We start from the raw sequence: 16,870 nt of genomic DNA, 5'->3' as shown, positions 1-16,870 counted from the left end.
GGACGGGCGCGCCAGACTTGAAAAAGTTCCTGGGCCGTGCCATTGCGCATGCGCAGTGGGCTGGCTCGCGCGGATTTGAAAAAACATGGCGGACGAGAGCAAGTCAGTGGAGGTGGTAGTGAATGGAGAAAACAAGAAGATAGACAGCGAGGAAGATGGTAACAAAGCTCACTATAGGAGCAATAGATATATATTTATTTGCTAGTTGGAGAAATACTTCATCAGATCAGAGATGCAGCCGGTATAACTTCTTTAAAACTCAGTGGTAACTCCTACGGCACAGAGGCCGCCTCTGCCATTGGCAAGCTACTAGAAAACGTAGGAGGTAGTTTGAGACATGCACTGTGGAGCGACATGTTTGTCAGTCGTCTTAAAACAGAAATACCACCAGCTCTAGTAAGCCGGCCCAGACATGTAAAACATTTAACACCTTTTATCGTTAATTAGTCATCGCTAGGGAACGGCCTGATCGTTGCCGGGGCACGTCTTGTCGAGCTTGATCTGAGCGACAATGCGTTTGGTCCTGCCGGAGTGGAGGGCGTGTCTACGCTGTTAACGAGTGAAGTTTGTTACACCCTCAAGATATTGAAATTTAATAATAATGGCCTTGGAATAGGAGGAGGAAAGGTAGCACCTTTTTATTTAATTTTAAAAATTTAAATTTATTTTTGGTCTATTATATTACGTAGATACTTTCCAAGGCGCTATTACAGTGTTACCAGGAGGCAAGCGAAGTTGGTGCTAAGTTTGCACTGGAGGTTTTTCAGAGTGGGCGGAACAGGCTCGAGAATGATGGAGCAAGAGCTCTTGCTGAAGTTTTTGAGGTACGCCCCCACATCAGAAACTATCACATGATTGTCACATGATTAATAGACGCTGGGGTCTCTCGTCGAACTCTCAATGCCACAGAATGGTATCTACTGCGACGGAATCAGCGCATTAGCAAGAGCACTTAAAAAGAACCCACATCTCAGGGTACTCCAGTATATCTCAGTATATTATTAGTATACTTTCTCTCTTGTTTTCTAGGTTCTTAATCTTAGCGATAATACCTTCACTGAAGACGGCTCTGCATTAATGGCTGATGTCATTCCTTCTCTTCAGGAGCTCGAGGTCATTAATTTTGGCGAGTGTCTTGTTCGTTCAAAAGGTGCAGTCGCCATTGCTGAAGCTGTTAAGGATGGACACCAAATGCTAAGAGTAGGTCATGTTATATTTGTCTTTTTTGTTTTTGCAATTTTTATTACATTTTCTGATGCATATTGATGTACTTATGCTGTGTAGAAAGTTTGAGTTGATTCTGACTTCAATTTTTTGAGTTACGGCCATTTTAAAAATTTGGCCAATTTTCAAAAAAATCCCTGTACTATAGCCCATGGTTTTTTTCGAAAAATGGCTCCAAAATCACCCCCAATTTTTATTACATTTTCTGATACATATTGATGTCCTTATGCTGTGTAGCAAGTTTGAATTGATTCCGACTTCAATTTTTTGAGTTACAGTCATTTCAAGAAATGGACCAAAATCTGAAAAAATCCCTGTACTATAGCCCATGGTTTTTTCCGAAAAATGGCTCCGAAATCACCCCCAATTTTTATTACATTTTCTGATACATATTGATGTCCTTATGCTGTGTAGCAAGTTTGAATCGATTCCGACTTCAATTTTTTGAGTTACAGCCATTTGAAGAAATGGCCAAAATCTGAAAAAATCCCTGTACTATAGCCCATGGTTTTTTCCGAAAAATGGCTCCGAAATGACCCCCAATTTTTATTACATTTTTTGATACATATTGATGTACTTATGCTATGTAGAAAGTTTGAGCCGATTCCGACTTCAATTTTTTGAGTTATGGCCATTTTATAAAATTGGCCAAAATCTAAAAAGTTCCCTGTACTATAGCCCATGGTTTTTCCCGAAAAATGGCTCCAAAATTACCCCCAATTTTTATTACATTTTTTGATACATATTAATGTCCTTATGCTATGTAGAAAGTTTGAGTCAATTCCGACTTCAATTTTTCGAGTTATGGCCATTTTATAAAATTGGCCAAAATCTGAAAAGTTCCCTGTACTATAGCCCATGGTTTTTTTCCAAAAAATGGCTCCAAAATGACCCCCAATTTTTATTACATTTTCTGATACATATTGATGTACTTATGCTATGTAGAAAGTTTGAGTCAATTCCGACTTCAATTTTTCGAGTTATGGCCATTATAAATTTGTTCTTATTTAGGAGTTATGGCTAAGCTATAATGAGCTAGACATTAATTCAGGAGCTGCCATTGTCTCCGCCCTTTCAAACAAATCCCAACTCGCCGTACTCGACTTAAACGGTAAGTGCGAGGAACCTGTTGCCACGGTAATGACGCTATTGTTGCTAGGCAACGCATTTGGAGAGGAAGGAGTTGAGAGGATTCAAGAGATGATGGAAGCTGCTGGACTGGAGCAGGCACTTCAGTCATTGAGCGATGATGAAGGAGAAGAGACAGAGGATGAAGATGGAGAGAGCAACAAAGAGGAGGAGGAAGAGGAGAATGGGCTACTGGACGATAGCGTCAAAGAGGAAGCCATTACTAAAACTGTTAGTGTGAGATTATCTTATTATTACTTTTTTATAATTATTATTATTATTGTAATGTATTACAGTCATTACAATAGAAAGGTCAAGTTTAAAGCACTGTGTTGTACATGTGCTGTATTCATTAATTAATTATTTATTTATTTATTATTTATTTCTTATTACTTATCTATTATTTATTTATTTATTTATTTATTTATTTATTTATTTATTTATTTATTTATTTTATTTATTTATTTATTTATTTATTTTATTTATTTATTTATTATTTTATTTAGGTTACATTAGACGAATGGTTAGAATCACCTTCAGTTCAATACTACCTTGGCCTAAACAACAGAATATCATTATTACAAGATTATCTAACTGTACGTCATTATTCACATTATCATTATCATTATTATTATTTATTTATTTTTACAGGAAAACCCAGCTGCTGAAAAATTAGCTGAAACATATACCAAAGTAAATCTCAACATTTTATTATACTTCATGTGATTTTTATAGCTATTTACACATTTTTTATTTGTCCATAATTTCTTATGCTAGCTACCACTACTATTTTTTCATTCCTTTTTGTTCTTAAAGGTTGCAATTGGTTACCAATCAACTAGTGAAGGAGGAGTTCCTTCTGATCACAGAGCAGCAGTACATGAATTTATAGGTCAGTGCTTCCTCTTGGAAGTTATCTGAAAATTAACATTTCCTTTTCTAGATAAATGCTGCGAGCCATTCCTCAGTCAAGGAGAAGAAAACATGTTAAGTTTTCTTAATATCTTCCTCAGTTTAGTCGGATTAATCAAGGTATGTGATTGTAGGCGTGGCTTATAAATAAGCCCCTCCCATTTTATAGCATGAAGACAAGAAATTTAAGCCATTTGAATCAGTTGATGGTCCACTACTAGTGACGGTGGAATACTTGTCTAAAAAGGCATATTTCTCATCGAAATGTCATGAAATGCTTTTAGCACTTATAACCAAGTGAGTTGTACAATTATTGTACAAAATTAGTAGATTTTCGGCTATTTTGAAGTTCTACCGGTATTATTATGATATACTGCTTCTAATTTTAATGATAATTTACTTTTGAATTTTAATTTAAATAACAAAAATAGCTGTGATATTTATACCTATTTATAATTCTGCTATATATTGTTTAATATTTGTGCTGCTTTTCTCTTGAGGATTTTAATGTTATTTGTTTGTTTGTGTTGTTTAGATCCTGCTCAGTACCCAAATTCATTAAAATTGGACCAACACTATTAACCACATTACACTCTTGACAGGGCCTGCCTGTCTTACACAATTCTTTGTCGTTCTCACTTTTTAATTGTTGAACACACTTTCTCTATCTCTCTCTAATCTATGCAATGCTTTTGTTATATTATTGTCCACCCAAACCATTCTCTCCTCAATAATTATAATTGCATTAATTATTTTCTTCGTAGAAGAATTTAACTAGTTACCGGTATAATATAACTAGTTATACATGTGATCAAAGGTCAGTTAACTATTATTTAATAACTCGGACTGTGTATTGATAGCAGTACCATTCTTCGTCTTTTTCCTGCAGAAATGAAGAGGGATAGAAATATTCACAAAGGCTACCAAAAATTTATAATTCAATGCATGCATTTATTTTAAAATGAAGGCATCTCCTAAGTTAATTATTTTTTGAAAGCCATAAAGTTAATCAGCAACTTTTCCACTGGACAAAATACTTTAATTTTGAGTGTTTTTGAGCCAGTTTTTATAAAACCATGGACTATATTATTACTGCTCCACACAATTACTGACCTGTAAAATGAGATTCTTTAGATTGGGTGGTTTATACTTGTGACTTGAGAAGTAGTCCATTACATTCAACTGCTGCAGTGAGTCCAGTTGTAATGGAGAGCAGCTAACAAAGACCCTGTATGTATCAACAGTGGAGCTCTCTCCTTCGGGTAGCGATAAGTTTATGAAAGTATCTTTTGATATACTCATTGGTGCTATGTCTTTTTGTGACACTATGCAGTCTATTTTACCTGCATGGATTATAAAAGAATATCAGTGATGTTAGTACCACTATAGCGCTTTATTACAGCAGGGCTTTATTTTGGTGGTTTTGCTGTAAAAATTGTAACTGGCGGTTTTTAATTTGGTAATTTTTGTGTACATGTGCATCTCTGAGCATGCATTGGCATTTTAATATGCGTGATTTTGCTTGCAAATTGCCATAAAACTCTGCGAAATTAAAGTGCAACACAGTATTATACAAAGTAAATACACTTATGGTAATCCTTACCGGTTTTTTCAATGCACATTACTGTCACAAAAAGCACTTGAGGTGACTCATTATTTAAACTAAGTTCTAAATTAGAATCCACTTTTCCTACCATTGTCTCACTCATGCTGCTACCATACAAGTGCACCTGCAAAGGATACCTCTCATTGATATGAAGGATGAGTTCATGAAGAATCTTTGGAGATTTCAGGTCAGTTCTGGATATTCCACTAGCAGGATGAAAAGCATTGAGAAGTTCTTTGCTTCTACTAAAACTTTGTTGTATTAATTCTATGTCAAACAGCTCAATGGGTTTACCTGAAGAATAAAAATAATATCATGCAGTTTATTGAAGTCACTGAAATTACCATTCTCAGGATAATAGACCATCAGTTGGCTACATGTGACTGGAGCATTACCATCTATTGCTAGTAGTATTGAGTCATAAGTATTAGTGAATGATACAATAAGAGGCTCTCCATTATTCTCCAGTTTCACTTGCTGATCAGCATTAGGAACTGGTATACATTGTATCGATGGCATTGGATCAAGGATTGTATAATCTTGAACATAGTTAACTATAAAATAGTAAATTAACAAAAATAGCATAGCATGTGGATTAGCAAAATGGTATATTGATGTACTTATGCTGTGTAGAAAGTTTGAGCCGATTCCAACTTCAATTTTTCAAGTTATGGCCTTTTGAAAAATGGGCCAAAATCTGAAAAGTTCCCTGTACTATAGCCCATGGTTTTCTCCAAAAAATGGCTCCGAATTCACCCCCAATTTTTATTACATTTTCTGATACATATTGATGTCCTTATGCTATGTAGAAAGTTTGAGCCAATTCCGACTTCAATTTTTCAAGTTATGGCCATTTGAAAATACATGTATGCCAAAATTTGATTCTAAAGAAATCATAAAAACTCTAACCTTCATTATCAGTGCTTGCAATGACAAGATTAAACACAAACATTCCTCTGTCAACCGACTGATCAAGTTTAAGCGGAGATATTTTAATAACCGAGAAAGTGGAGTGATCTTGACGTTGCTTGCAATCATCGATACTAATCAAAGGGATCATCAGTGTTTTATGAGATACTGAAGGACCCTCATATCGGGACTTTACAAGAGGGATCTTGTTCGTGTAGCTCATCTCAACACGAGGTAATCTAGAAGCATTAGGTGCCATTTGTGGAGTAGCTAAAAGAAAAATAAATATTTTTATTGTGCAACAGATAAACCTTATCTTGCATAGTACTATACACTATAAAGCAAACTATAACATACTTGTCAACTCAACTGCAGTAACGTAGTATGATTTCTTTATTTCTATTCTCAATTCAGCAGGTAATGAAGCAGGTTTCCAGTACTTGTCATCATCATGAAGAGCATATTCAGCTGGACTATTTGGTATCTCACTATTGCTTGAAACTTGAAATCCTCTTGGATCTAATTGTACTATGAGTACAAAGAAATGGAATATTTCAATTCATCTTTATTTTAATCCATCTTTTTTTCTAATGCTAACCTGTTTTAAAGTTATTTAAAAAACATTTGTGATTTTTTCTTGACCTTTGAACGACGTTCTTCCAATTCCTTACCAGCAGATAATGCCCAATCCTTTCTACATTAATAATAATTCATTAAATAAATAATTCATTATAAATTTACTCCTTTACCCAGTAAACTTTTCACTAGCTCAATAGAGGATACTATTACTTTAGGTGACTGAAGCGAATCAGTTTGATCTGTTATCTCAAACTCTTCAAAAACTTGTTTAACTTTTAGTTGACCAGTTGCCCTAAAGAAAAGTGCATAAGAGACATGATAAGTATATGCAACTATAGTTTGCTTAAAATTGTATTTTCTGAGGTCATCGCTTGCTGTACTTTAAAAGAGGAAAGTGCAAGGATGTTTATGTATGGTTCAATCAGTTCAATGCGTAAACAATATTGGCATAAACATTACTTAGAATTGAGATATTAAGAAGAGCTTACTTTGTGTGATCAAGACGTGATATGTGCAAACAATATTGGCAAAAACATTACTTAGAATTGAGATATTAAGAAGAGCTTACTTTGTGTGATCAAGACGTGATGACTGATTCAAATAACTAACAAGTATGTCATCTGTTGAAATAAAAATATATTATTATTATTTATAATAATAATAATAATAATAATAATAATAATAATAATAATAATAATAATAATGACTTGCCTTTCATTCTGTCATTTATGTCAGTTGATATTAAAATCTTTTCCCGGTCCGGGACTGTTACAAAAAGATGCACTACATCAGTCTGATAAAAAACATAATTTAAAATTAATAATTATTTATGCTATCTCTTACTGGAATGTTAGTAACCACGTTGTACTTGACTATGCAAGTATTATCGGTCACTTCATGTACGACTGCCTTATGGATACCCTCGGGTTGAGTGGGTAGACTCACTGTCACCTCTTGCTCCGGCTCGAGCCCCATTACGTAATAACCACACCCACACTCAATCTTTCCCTCTTCCCTTAAAAGGCGACCAAAAAGGAAAAGAGGATAAGGATAGTTGTAATATCCAAACAGGATACGATCAACATCACCCTATGAGAGAAAAACACCACATAATGATATCATTCCATTATCACACCTACCACTATTGTCAGTGGTAGATCTTCCGAGTCTCTATAACCATGAACGAGCGATTGATAGAACTGATAGTGACTGATCTTAGGACATTCCCTATATAAAGGAACAGTTTATATGCACTCTCTCCTTGTGAGTAGACTCTAGTACCTGTCATCACTCCATGATCTCAGGCTGCTTTCTAAGTATTTCATCAACTCTCTCTCGATAGGAATTGACTTTTGATCTTCATATTCAATAGTAGAGCTTATCACTACAGTCCTAGAGTCCCAGGAGCAAAGATTCCCCCATGGGGCCTGTAATGGAATAAAGAAGCATCTTTAATTATTGTCTTTAAAGTATTAGTACCTTCTCTTCTTTTTCTTCTTTGCTCCAGAGGGTATCACTAATAATGGTAACATAAGGTGTTGGGAGCTGTTTTAGACCTATCTTGATATGTGAATCAGTTATACAATCATCCTGCATAGCAAAAGAAAGTTTTTAAGCCAGCTCTTAATTAAAGCAATGCCGACTGTATGAAGCATACCTGTACAGCAAAGCTTACCGTAAAGGTATAATAAATATCTCTTTCAGCAGCATGTCACAAACACAGTGAGTCAATTTGCAACCATATCTGCTGAAAGACTTATTAGAACAAGGCATGTGGATGCATGTGATTCTAATGCATGTGCATGCATGTGAATGTAACCTGGCTTCTGCTGAGAAAGTGTGATCTATCCATTAGCAGGCAAGTTTTTTTAGAAGCCTAAGAAGGAACCATGCATCCTTTTAAGGGAGAACCAAGAAAACTCCCAGCTTACTTTGGTCATATAAGCCAGCCCAGTTAGGTAGACTATAATAATTGTCTTTGGGTGACAACAGGAAGCAACTTCCTATGAATTATAAAATTATGTATCTTATATATTTGCTGTTTTTTATAAACTACTAACTTTGTCAAAGATCTCTATCAATACTTGATGATAGTCCTTATACTCACCACTTTGACACTTGTTGATTAGATCAAAAGTAATATCAATGATATGATAATCCTGCTCTCTCAACCAGTTAACAATGGACTCATCACTATAAAAAGGGGAGGGTTTGTCACAGCAGTTATCATTCAATGATCTCTCCTACTTTGATAATTTGACTTCCTGAGATCTCTTTGAACTCATTTCGAAATATTCCGACATTCTTACCAGGACAGCTACCCTATCTATTGGTAAGGATGGAGATATAGCTGTCAAAACACAGCAGCATCGTATTTATCTATCTTTACAGGCACAACTATAAACTATAAATCTGTCCATTTATGGACAGAAAAGGCATTCTGCATTCCACGTGACATGCTGAGCTAAATTGCGACTAAACACAGCATAATTATATTACATAAATTAAATAAAAACTTTTTAAAACATAATGAATCATTAGCTACTTATTACCCATTTATCACCCTCTTACTATCTCACCATGGGGTCCTGCTGGTGCTTGTGCTTCTTCTGAAGATGATGAGTGTGATCTGCTCACTGCTGACATGTTCACTCCCAATTTCCCAAGCTTGAGCAGGAGAGTCTTGTCTATGTCTCCAGTTCTTTTGCTCTGGACAAGATCTTGAACTGTACAAAAAACATGAATAAGTGTTCATACAACTCAGTATAATAATACAGTCTCTGAGTCTGTAAAAACATTGAAGAGTTTTGGCTTTGAAAGTGAGATAATAATTATAATATCAGCAACAATGCTTAACAGACAAAATAAGATAATGACCAATTTACAGCAAACCTTTGCTAATGAGTCTTCCACCAATCTTATTGTGATTCTCTTCTGAACTGGTTTGCAATGTCATCAAGAACTCTACAATCCCGTCTGCTCCTCTAGTCTGGAGAAATGTGAGGAGTTTCTTAGCTCTCTCGCTATGGCTCATGTACGTTCCTTTAAGATCTCTGTAGTTGTCATTATTTATGACACTTTTCTGGAGGAGACTAGGAAGAAGGAGGATGATGTCTAATTGCTCTAGTTCTTTTGCATTCTCTTGCAAAATATTCATTAGCTCGCTTTGCTCTGTTGATGGCTTGTCAGTAGATGCATCTTCAAACAGCATTAAAGCTCTGTGGTGCCCTTCACATGACTCACTAGTTGATTTTAGTGCACCTAAAAATGCAGTCATGGCTAGATTGCCTGTCCTTGTAACATATTCTATTATCCTTTTTATGCATTCTACACGCTGTGTCGAAGAGGTGGTCGATTCCTTGATGTCTGGAACAAGAGGAGCAAGGACAGGCCTGCCTTCAAAAGATTGGGCGAGTACTGATAGATTGAGGAGGTCCTGGAGTGAAGGCTCCAGGTCGTGCAGTATCTCAACTGGCACTGACGGAAGTGGGGAAGTGCTCATCACTTAGTGTGTGTCACAGACAAACAACAAATCACAAACAACTGGGAAGCAAAAGTGCCAAAATATTGATGAATGAAGCATTTTGATTTTTTGCAGCAGCTCATAGATCTAATCTTGCCACAACAGGAAGTAGATTAATCACTGCACCTCCTGCTTACATTTTTAACTTCTTCTGTTTACTAAAATGGAGGAAAGTGTCAAAGAGCTTTGGCAGGACTTGCTGCTTAGATCTAACCTCCTTGAGTCTAGACCACCTGATCCACTCAATCACATCACTAACTAGTAAGGATACATTACAATGTCCTTGTATATTTTGTATGTGCTGTAAAAGTTGTTTAATAATAATAATAATAATAATAATTTAACAAAACTAGCTCCAAAGCATCTCTTTTGCTCCAGTTTAACACGTCTATCATTGCAGTCCACCCCATTGTCACAAGCTGTTGATGCAGCCATTTCACTACAATACACTAGTCTCTGTACTGGATCATTCAATGATCAAGTGTATGAAATTTATTCCATTTTAACTGATGACACTTGTAGGTTACTAATTTTCCTTTGCATTAAACTATTCAGCTATGATATATAGATGATGGTCTGGCCGGAGGGATATCAAATCAAATCTACAAAGAATTTATTACACGGTTCATTTCAAAGTATTATTAAGAATCAATTGTTTCTTTACAAATATGCAGAAGGAGTGGCTATAATGCTTTAAATTTTTAGCACTATTTTAGTTCCAAATTGTGTTAGATTTTTCTTTGCTGCAGGATTGACATGAAACTCCTTCACGAGTCACTTAGAATAAATACCCTATATCCCTACCAGCAGCCATGTTGCATCACTTATAGTCAGTTCAAGGAATCGATCACTACAGCTGTATCAATGAGAGGCAAGTGGATCTGCATTAAAGTAAAAGTAAAATATTCTTCTTCTATTAAATAGAATATTGCAGGCTTGGACGTGAGCTTTATTATTCAGTTCATAATATGACAAAAGGTATTAAAGTTCATATCATCATTAAAGCACTGTTCATGTGTGTGTGTATGATTAGAAATTGCAAGTGATTTTCTCAGACAATTATCTAATGGTGAATCTCCAAGCAGCGACAATGCACTGCTGTTTCTTAGGTAATTAATAATAATAATAATTATGATCTATTAGAAAATAATTTCCATTTTTAATAATATTTATAATTCATATAATATAGTCAAAATCTTACAGAGGAAGAATTTCTAAAAGAAGTTCTCAAATTATTTCAGCAGCAATACAGCAAGTGTAAAAAGGACTAGCAGCAACGTCACCATTGCTAGATACTTCACATAATTCAAAGTGTTTCGCAATTCATTAATTTCAATTGACAATCTATCCAACTATAAATATAATAATTGATTATTATTATTAATCGTCGTGGCGATAAGCTCCACCCACCTTTCTAATTGCCATCGGCGAAATGTCTTTTTTAATTTGTTCTTGGTTTGAGGAGTGGGTTGGCGAGGGTTTACTTGTGGGGACCTCCTCTTTTATTGTCTTTAAAGAGTAGCGACATAACAACCTTCACCAAGAGATATAATAATATTATACTTAATAATAATAATAATAATATAATTTCATTATTATTTATACTACGGGAGTGGTTTAACAAGATACTCCCTTGGTTTGTTTGGTTAGTTACCACACAACCAAACAACATGACGCTTGTCACTGAACATGTGAAAACATCACCAGTACCATAATTGGTACACATCAACTACACAATAACCCCCTCAACTACACAATAATCAACATCACTACATAAATATTCAGTACAAGTAAGAGATGAGACTCTATGCATAGAAAATGTTTTTACCTGTACTCCTGGACGCTGGATGAACTCAGTTCCTTCCAGAAGAGGCTCAACTGGGAGGTGCTAGGGGGTGTGGCCCCGGAATCAAACTGGTAGGTCTGAATGAGAAACTTGTCTTGAGTTATTGATTTCGTATCCAATCCAGTCCCTTTGACCAGCTGGACTTGAACTGCCGCTTTAGAGTGAGGATCTATTGTGTTAAGGTTCGGACGGACTTTATATCTTTGGGGAGCCGTCGTTTTAATCTAACGAGTGGGCGGAACAAATATGGACACTGTTATATTTTTATTTTCTTTCTCTTTACTTTATAAGCTAGCGGTTGATCCGAGATGTTGCTCAATTGAAGCGTGCTGAACAAATCTTTATCGGGCTGACCACAGAAATGTAACTCCTCCGACGGACTAAACATGGAATGAACACACAACAAATCACTCCCTCCCTCTCTCCCACCCTTACCTTATATGGACGTATGATGGAGGAGGTTTTCTATAAGAAGGAAGATCTCCATAATCAATGCTACTGGTGGAACGAGGCAAAGAATGTTCCGGGGACTGTCAAAAAAGAAAAAAGGACTTGATTGAATACTTGTATAAATTGATATACACATGTACATGTACATTATTAAAAATTCTTTCAAGAATAATTTACAAGTAATTCCCTTCAATCTCTCAATGTACATGTACATGTATTCATTTACCGGTTGAGATGAGCTGATGAGTTTTGTGACCTGTCTCCTCCTATATCCAGGGCTGGAGGCAGTTCCTCTCAGCAAATGTGGTTCCAGTGAGGACGTTGAGCGCTGACCATAGTATTCTGCATCTTCATCAGTGCCGTAACGGCTCTGACGACTGGGGGGCTGGCCAGAAGCAAACCTAACCTAGGGATAAATAGATATTTTGAATATTTTAAATAATAATATCCTTTACATGCTCTGCCTAAAAAAAACTTAGAGGTGGTTGGAGACTAATATTGTTCCTTTTAAATTTATGTACACCATACTAGTAGACTACAATATCATGCTTTATGTATGGTTATTAGTATTGATTGGATGGTTGGTCTAAGTGATGAACTGGTTGGTTCATTTGTTGAGGTGGTTGTCCTGACCACCATAGGCAGAACTATGCTTCATTAGGTTAAGAAAAAAGAATAATAAATACATTTACACCTACATGTAGTCTAGACATAAATTGTGTACATGCACATGGAGACTAATGTCTATGTCTAGCACTTATAATATGGAGTACAAGGAGCTTACAAGCCCCATAGACATGTAGTTTATGAAAGGTGTGTCAGTGACCGTCTGCCACATTAACACTGACATTATTTGATGAGGAGGCCAGACAATAAATATTGGATATTATGAATTAAATATTTACACAGCTGCTAGGCAAAACATGCTGCAATTTAATACTGCTTAAAGTTACAATAAACATGTCCAATGTTATAACAGGTGGGAGATGAGCTTATTCCTAGAGCCAACAGAGGAAGTTAGATCAGAATCAGATTAAACTGATATTTTTAAGCAATAATAGCAATTATATTTAAGCTGTAAAACATGTATATAAGGTTAAATTTTAACATCTTTTCATTCTACATGTAAATAAATAATACTCGTACTTTTTAAAATAATAATTTATAATAATAATAGCAACAGTAATAATTACTTGTCTGGGTCCTGACTCGCTCTCTTTAAGCTCCTCCCCTTCCCCGTCCTCCTCTTCCTCCTCCTCTTCTGCTCCGATACCTTCATCAGGGGATACCCCGAGAGGGTCTTTCAGCCAGATTGAGTCGTGTTCTTTGCGGAGTTCTTCCTTGAAAGTTAGAGCATCAAATGTCCAGTCGTCGACCCCGCCAAACATTGTGAGTAGTTGTGAAGGAGAAATGTAATCAGTGATGTCTGATTTAGTTACAAATCTAAAAAAACATAATAGATAAAATAGCTATTTTAGTTAATTTTAATCAAGATTTGATTTGTTACAAATTTTTTAAGTTACTCAAAAATTGGGTCAACATCCCTGTACTATAGTACAGGGATTTTGGACAAATTTTGCCAAAATTGAAAAGTAGAAAATTCCTCAATTTTATTACATTTTCTGATGCATATACATGTACTTATGTTGTGTAGCAAGTTTGAACTGATTCCGATCAAAATTAGATTTTTTACAAATTTTAAAAGTTACTCCAAAATCGGTTAAAAGTCCCTGTACTATAGTACATGATCTCGGGCAAAATTTTGCCAAAAATGAAAAGGAAAGAATTCTCCATTTTTATTACATTTTCTGATGCATATACATGTACTTACATTGTGTAGCAAGTTTGAACTGATTCCGATCAAAATTAGATTTTTTACAAATTTTTAAAGTTACTCCAAAATTGGTTAAAAGTCCCTGTACTATAGTACATGGTCTCGGGCAAAATTTTGCCAAAAATGAAAAGGAAAGAATTCTCCATTTTTATTACATTTTCTGATGCATATACATGTACTTATGTTGTGTAGAAAGTTTGAACTAATTCCGATCAAAATTAGATTTTTTACAAATTTTTAAAGTTACTCCAAAATCGGTTAAAAGTCCCTCCCTGTACTATAGTACATGGTGAAATCCAAAAAAAATCGCTAGAAGAAAATTCTCCATTTCACTACGTTTTCTGATGCACATAATACGTGTATATTTTTTAGGTAACCATACTTTATTTTTCTAACTGCTGTTTCGCTCAGCCATGACTTAATGATCTTCCAAGCAGCTAAACAAAAAAACAATACATCATGTGACATTCACACACACACACACACAGACAGAGCTAGAATAGTATTATTACCTTGTAGTAGCCATGGCATTTCAAACACTAGCATGTACCCTGAAAATGAAAGGACATAAAAAACAATAACAAGTAATGTGAATTTCATAACAGCTGCAACAAGGATAAGATAACTAGAAAAATCCCAAAATATGGCAATTAAATAAAAACTTGACCACATTAATGCTACGCTTTTTTCTTACTAAGTAAATAATGAATAATTATCACTGCTTACCCAGCATGTTGGGAAAGTAGAGCTTGAAACAGTTTATGATCACTTTCACAAAGTCCATATCCATGTTGCTCAGCCCACACTGTGACATGTTGAAAACAAGTGTGACCTTTTTATTAGGAAATTTACGAGCCTGTGATAAGTAATATTGAAACAGAAAGTAATAATAGTAATAGTAGGAATTCTGATAATAGTAGTAATTGTAATGAGTGTGGTAGACTAGAGAGAGAGGGGGGGAGAATGAGGTACTGTCTTACGTGAGATTCTAGAGCAAATACAAAGAGTTTTTGGAGGTCGGGAAGCTTTTTTGGATCTTTTTTATGAAGATGACAATTGAGGATTACTAGAGGGAGAGAGAGAGGGGGAGGGATGGAAGAGTAATACAGAATGATAGGAGGGTATTGATTTACAAAACGTATACCAATTGTATTTTGTTCCTTGTCTTCTCCATGGTTATATGCTAATCCAATATCGAGCATTGACTGATCCAGCTCTTGGTATTTTAAATCTAATAAACAAACAAATAAATATATTATTACAATAAAGTCCTTCTCTTGGAATTTACCGTGAACTCCAAAGGTTTTACGCCATTTAAGAGCTCCAACCTTTAAAAAATAATACAAAATAAAGTTGCAATGTTAATGTATGCGTATGTATATGTACTTAAAGCAAGTTAAATGTACATGTACATGTACGTACTAGCATTTCATATGCTGCTTCTCCATCGCCCAACTTTTGAATTAAAAACTTTTCCACGTACGGCAGACAATTTCGAACCCTCTTCACATCCCTTTGATCCACCTCATCACTGTCTGAAATGATGCATACATTTCCAGATAAAAATGATTTAAAAAATAATCTAATTCTTCGAGCTCTTACCTGCGTACTCGCTTAGAAATCTGTCCTGCAAGATCTTAGCCTCTTCCTCCATTTCCCCATTCTATTAACAAAGCTAGCATTAATACGGGAGGCAAGAGTTACAGTTCCACATACCTGAAATGCAGCCATGTAATGTATTGTTCTAAATATCGCCCACAAAATGGCGGCTGTTTTCATCATAAATATGTTTAAATGTCATTATTAATTAGTTTTATGCATTTCTAAAGATATTTTGAAAAGAGAGGACATAAAATAAAACTAGTTGCATTTTCCAAGAAAAAGATGAGAAATAATAATAATAATAATAATAATATCGTTAATTATATGATCATTGAGATGATTCTGCTGGTTGTTCCTGAGATTTCTCTCCCTCCTCCTCCTCCTCAGCTTTGCTCTCTCCCTGTCCCTCGGTCGTTTCTCCTTCCTCCTCCTTTTTCTCTCCCTCTTTCTCCCCCTCGAGATCCAAAACAGAAAGTGGGACTATCAAATTATCCGTCGTCATCAAGTCGTACTTGATAACATAGCGAGTGAACCTCTTACAAAGATACGTCTTCTCCTCGAAATCGTTAAACAGCGTCCGATGGTGACAATAAGCGTGAGAGAATATGCGATAAATCCTCCGGGCGACCGAGCTGAGTTTCTGAGCCGAATTCTCTTTGATGGAAACACGAGACGGGAAATGCTTGTTGGAATTTAAAAGAGAGGCTGCCCCGTGGAGAGTATGTAGCGTGTAATCAAGTGCAGAGCATTCCTTGGGCTGTCTGTGAGCCGCACAGAGAAATATCCACTGCTCTGTGGCAGTCATTTGCTTGCAGACGAGAGGGTCACATTCCTCCAGTAGGCAGACCGTGAGCGAGTTTAACTCGTTGCAAAACTGTCGAAGGTGTTCGTATTTCCACGAGGCCTCGTCTTGTACAGGGGGAGGGTCGAGGATCGCTTCAACGTCTTTGTAGTCTTTCCTGATCAGTTGCTGTATGTATTGTTGGACTGTTGGGAGAAATATATAAATATAATATAAGTATACATGTATGTACATGTACTTTGTCAATTAAAAGTTAATTATCGCTAGTCATTAGCATAATTTTAGTATAAGGTTAATGTTACCAGCTAGTGTTGTCTCCATATCGTTAAAATCCTGATCTGGCCAATTATAGAAGTCGACTTTCTTCGTTCCTGGCCTGTTTCGACGAACAACCTCAGTCGCCATTTTGCTTTGACTCCAACTTGTGGGCGGGGTCTAAAGACTGGGCCCGCCCA

General features: G+C 35.8%; 4 protein-coding genes across 4 annotated transcripts; 1 reads left to right on the top strand and 3 right to left on the bottom strand.

Moving 5' to 3' along the window:
- The first annotated feature begins 69 nt into the window (after positions 1–69).
- Positions 70–3,998, top strand: LOC100637973 (ran GTPase-activating protein 1-like). The gene is made up of 14 exons (XM_020000760.1): positions 70–158; positions 206–396; positions 448–627; positions 690–824; positions 874–975; positions 1,030–1,200; positions 2,236–2,335; positions 2,384–2,583; positions 2,859–2,948; positions 3,004–3,045; positions 3,169–3,244; positions 3,296–3,384; positions 3,434–3,561; positions 3,800–3,998. The coding sequence occupies exons 1-14, from the start codon at positions 86–88 to the stop codon at positions 3,861–3,863; spliced, it is 1,641 nt and encodes a 546-aa protein (XP_019856319.1). The 5' UTR covers positions 70–85; the 3' UTR covers positions 3,864–3,998.
- LOC109584862 (uncharacterized) lies at positions 3,999–9,873 on the bottom strand. The gene is made up of 20 exons (XM_020000757.1): positions 9,251–9,873; positions 8,938–9,084; positions 8,606–8,684; positions 8,419–8,551; positions 8,290–8,361; positions 8,178–8,234; positions 7,838–7,948; positions 7,640–7,785; positions 7,498–7,585; positions 7,202–7,447; positions 7,070–7,151; positions 6,927–6,978; positions 6,529–6,650; positions 6,378–6,473; positions 6,137–6,307; positions 5,780–6,049; positions 5,215–5,424; positions 4,868–5,164; positions 4,378–4,607; positions 3,999–4,147 (listed from the first exon to the last, which is right to left on the bottom strand). The coding sequence occupies exons 1-20, from the start codon at positions 9,858–9,860 to the stop codon at positions 4,094–4,096; spliced, it is 3,273 nt and encodes a 1,090-aa protein (XP_019856316.1). The 5' UTR covers positions 9,861–9,873; the 3' UTR covers positions 3,999–4,093.
- Positions 9,874–11,031: 1,158 nt separating this feature from the next.
- On the bottom strand, positions 11,032–15,795 carry LOC105313985 (motile sperm domain-containing protein 2-like). Its single transcript, XM_020000759.1, has 16 exons — positions 15,728–15,795; positions 15,614–15,674; positions 15,434–15,546; positions 15,300–15,339; positions 15,156–15,242; positions 14,992–15,077; positions 14,738–14,867; positions 14,524–14,562; positions 14,394–14,448; positions 13,371–13,620; positions 12,404–12,583; positions 12,163–12,257; positions 12,011–12,107; positions 11,710–11,951; positions 11,292–11,415; positions 11,032–11,233 (listed from the first exon to the last, which is right to left on the bottom strand). Exons 1-16 carry the CDS (start codon positions 15,791–15,793, stop codon positions 11,114–11,116), a joined length of 1,785 nt encoding a protein of 594 aa, XP_019856318.1. The 5' UTR covers positions 15,794–15,795; the 3' UTR covers positions 11,032–11,113.
- A 27-nt stretch (positions 15,796–15,822) lies between these two features.
- On the bottom strand, positions 15,823–16,867 carry LOC100637848 (MOB-like protein phocein). Its single transcript, XM_011407845.2, has 2 exons — positions 16,718–16,867; positions 15,823–16,600 (listed from the first exon to the last, which is right to left on the bottom strand). Exons 1-2 carry the CDS (start codon positions 16,818–16,820, stop codon positions 15,942–15,944), a joined length of 762 nt encoding a protein of 253 aa, XP_011406147.1. The 5' UTR covers positions 16,821–16,867; the 3' UTR covers positions 15,823–15,941.
- Positions 16,868–16,870: the final 3 nt, after the last annotated feature.

This window comes from Amphimedon queenslandica, unplaced genomic scaffold (genome assembly GCF_000090795.2).
Source record: "Amphimedon queenslandica unplaced genomic scaffold, v1.1 AMPQUscaffold_13157, whole genome shotgun sequence".
Taxonomy (NCBI): Eukaryota; Metazoa; Porifera; class Demospongiae; order Haplosclerida; family Niphatidae; genus Amphimedon; species Amphimedon queenslandica.
This window is presented reverse-complemented; position numbering and strand designations above follow the sequence as displayed.

What these genes read in the sequence shown, in the direction of transcription:
- LOC109584862 (XM_020000757.1), bottom strand. Translation starts at nt 9,860, where the DNA reads ATGAGCACTTCCCCACTTCCGTCAGTGCCAGTTGAGATACTGCACGAC. An exon ending in TGATAGAGATCTTTGACAAA is followed by an intron (nt 8,362 to 8,418) that starts GTTAGTAGTTTA and finishes TATAATTCATAG; the next exon opens with GAAGTTGCTTCCTGTTGTCA. An exon ending in ACGTGGTTACTAACATTCCA is followed by an intron (nt 7,152 to 7,201) that starts GTAAGAGATAGC and finishes GTTTTTTATCAG; the next exon opens with ACTGATGTAGTGCATCTTTT.
- LOC100637973 (XM_020000760.1), top strand. Translation starts at nt 86, where the DNA reads ATGGCGGACGAGAGCAAGTCAGTGGAGGTGGTAGTGAATGGAGAAAAC. An exon ending in CTCTTGCTGAAGTTTTTGAG is followed by an intron (nt 825 to 873) that starts GTACGCCCCCAC and finishes CATGATTAATAG; the next exon opens with ACGCTGGGGTCTCTCGTCGA. An exon ending in GTTTAGTCGGATTAATCAAG is followed by an intron (nt 3,385 to 3,433) that starts GTATGTGATTGT and finishes CCCATTTTATAG; the next exon opens with CATGAAGACAAGAAATTTAA.
- LOC105313985 (XM_020000759.1), bottom strand. Translation starts at nt 15,793, where the DNA reads ATGATGAAAACAGCCGCCATTTTGTGGGCGATATTTAGAACAATACAT. An exon ending in GCGAGTCAGGACCCAGACAA is followed by an intron (nt 12,584 to 13,370) that starts GTAATTATTACT and finishes ATTTATCCCTAG; the next exon opens with GTTAGGTTTGCTTCTGGCCA. An exon ending in ATCAACCGCTAGCTTATAAA is followed by an intron (nt 11,952 to 12,010) that starts GTAAAGAGAAAG and finishes CCCACTCGTTAG; the next exon opens with ATTAAAACGACGGCTCCCCA.
- LOC100637848 (XM_011407845.2), bottom strand. Translation starts at nt 16,820, where the DNA reads ATGGCGACTGAGGTTGTTCGTCGAAACAGGCCAGGAACGAAGAAAGTC. An exon ending in TATGGAGACAACACTAGCTG is followed by an intron (nt 16,601 to 16,717) that starts GTAACATTAACC and finishes TTCTCCCAACAG; the next exon opens with TCCAACAATACATACAGCAA.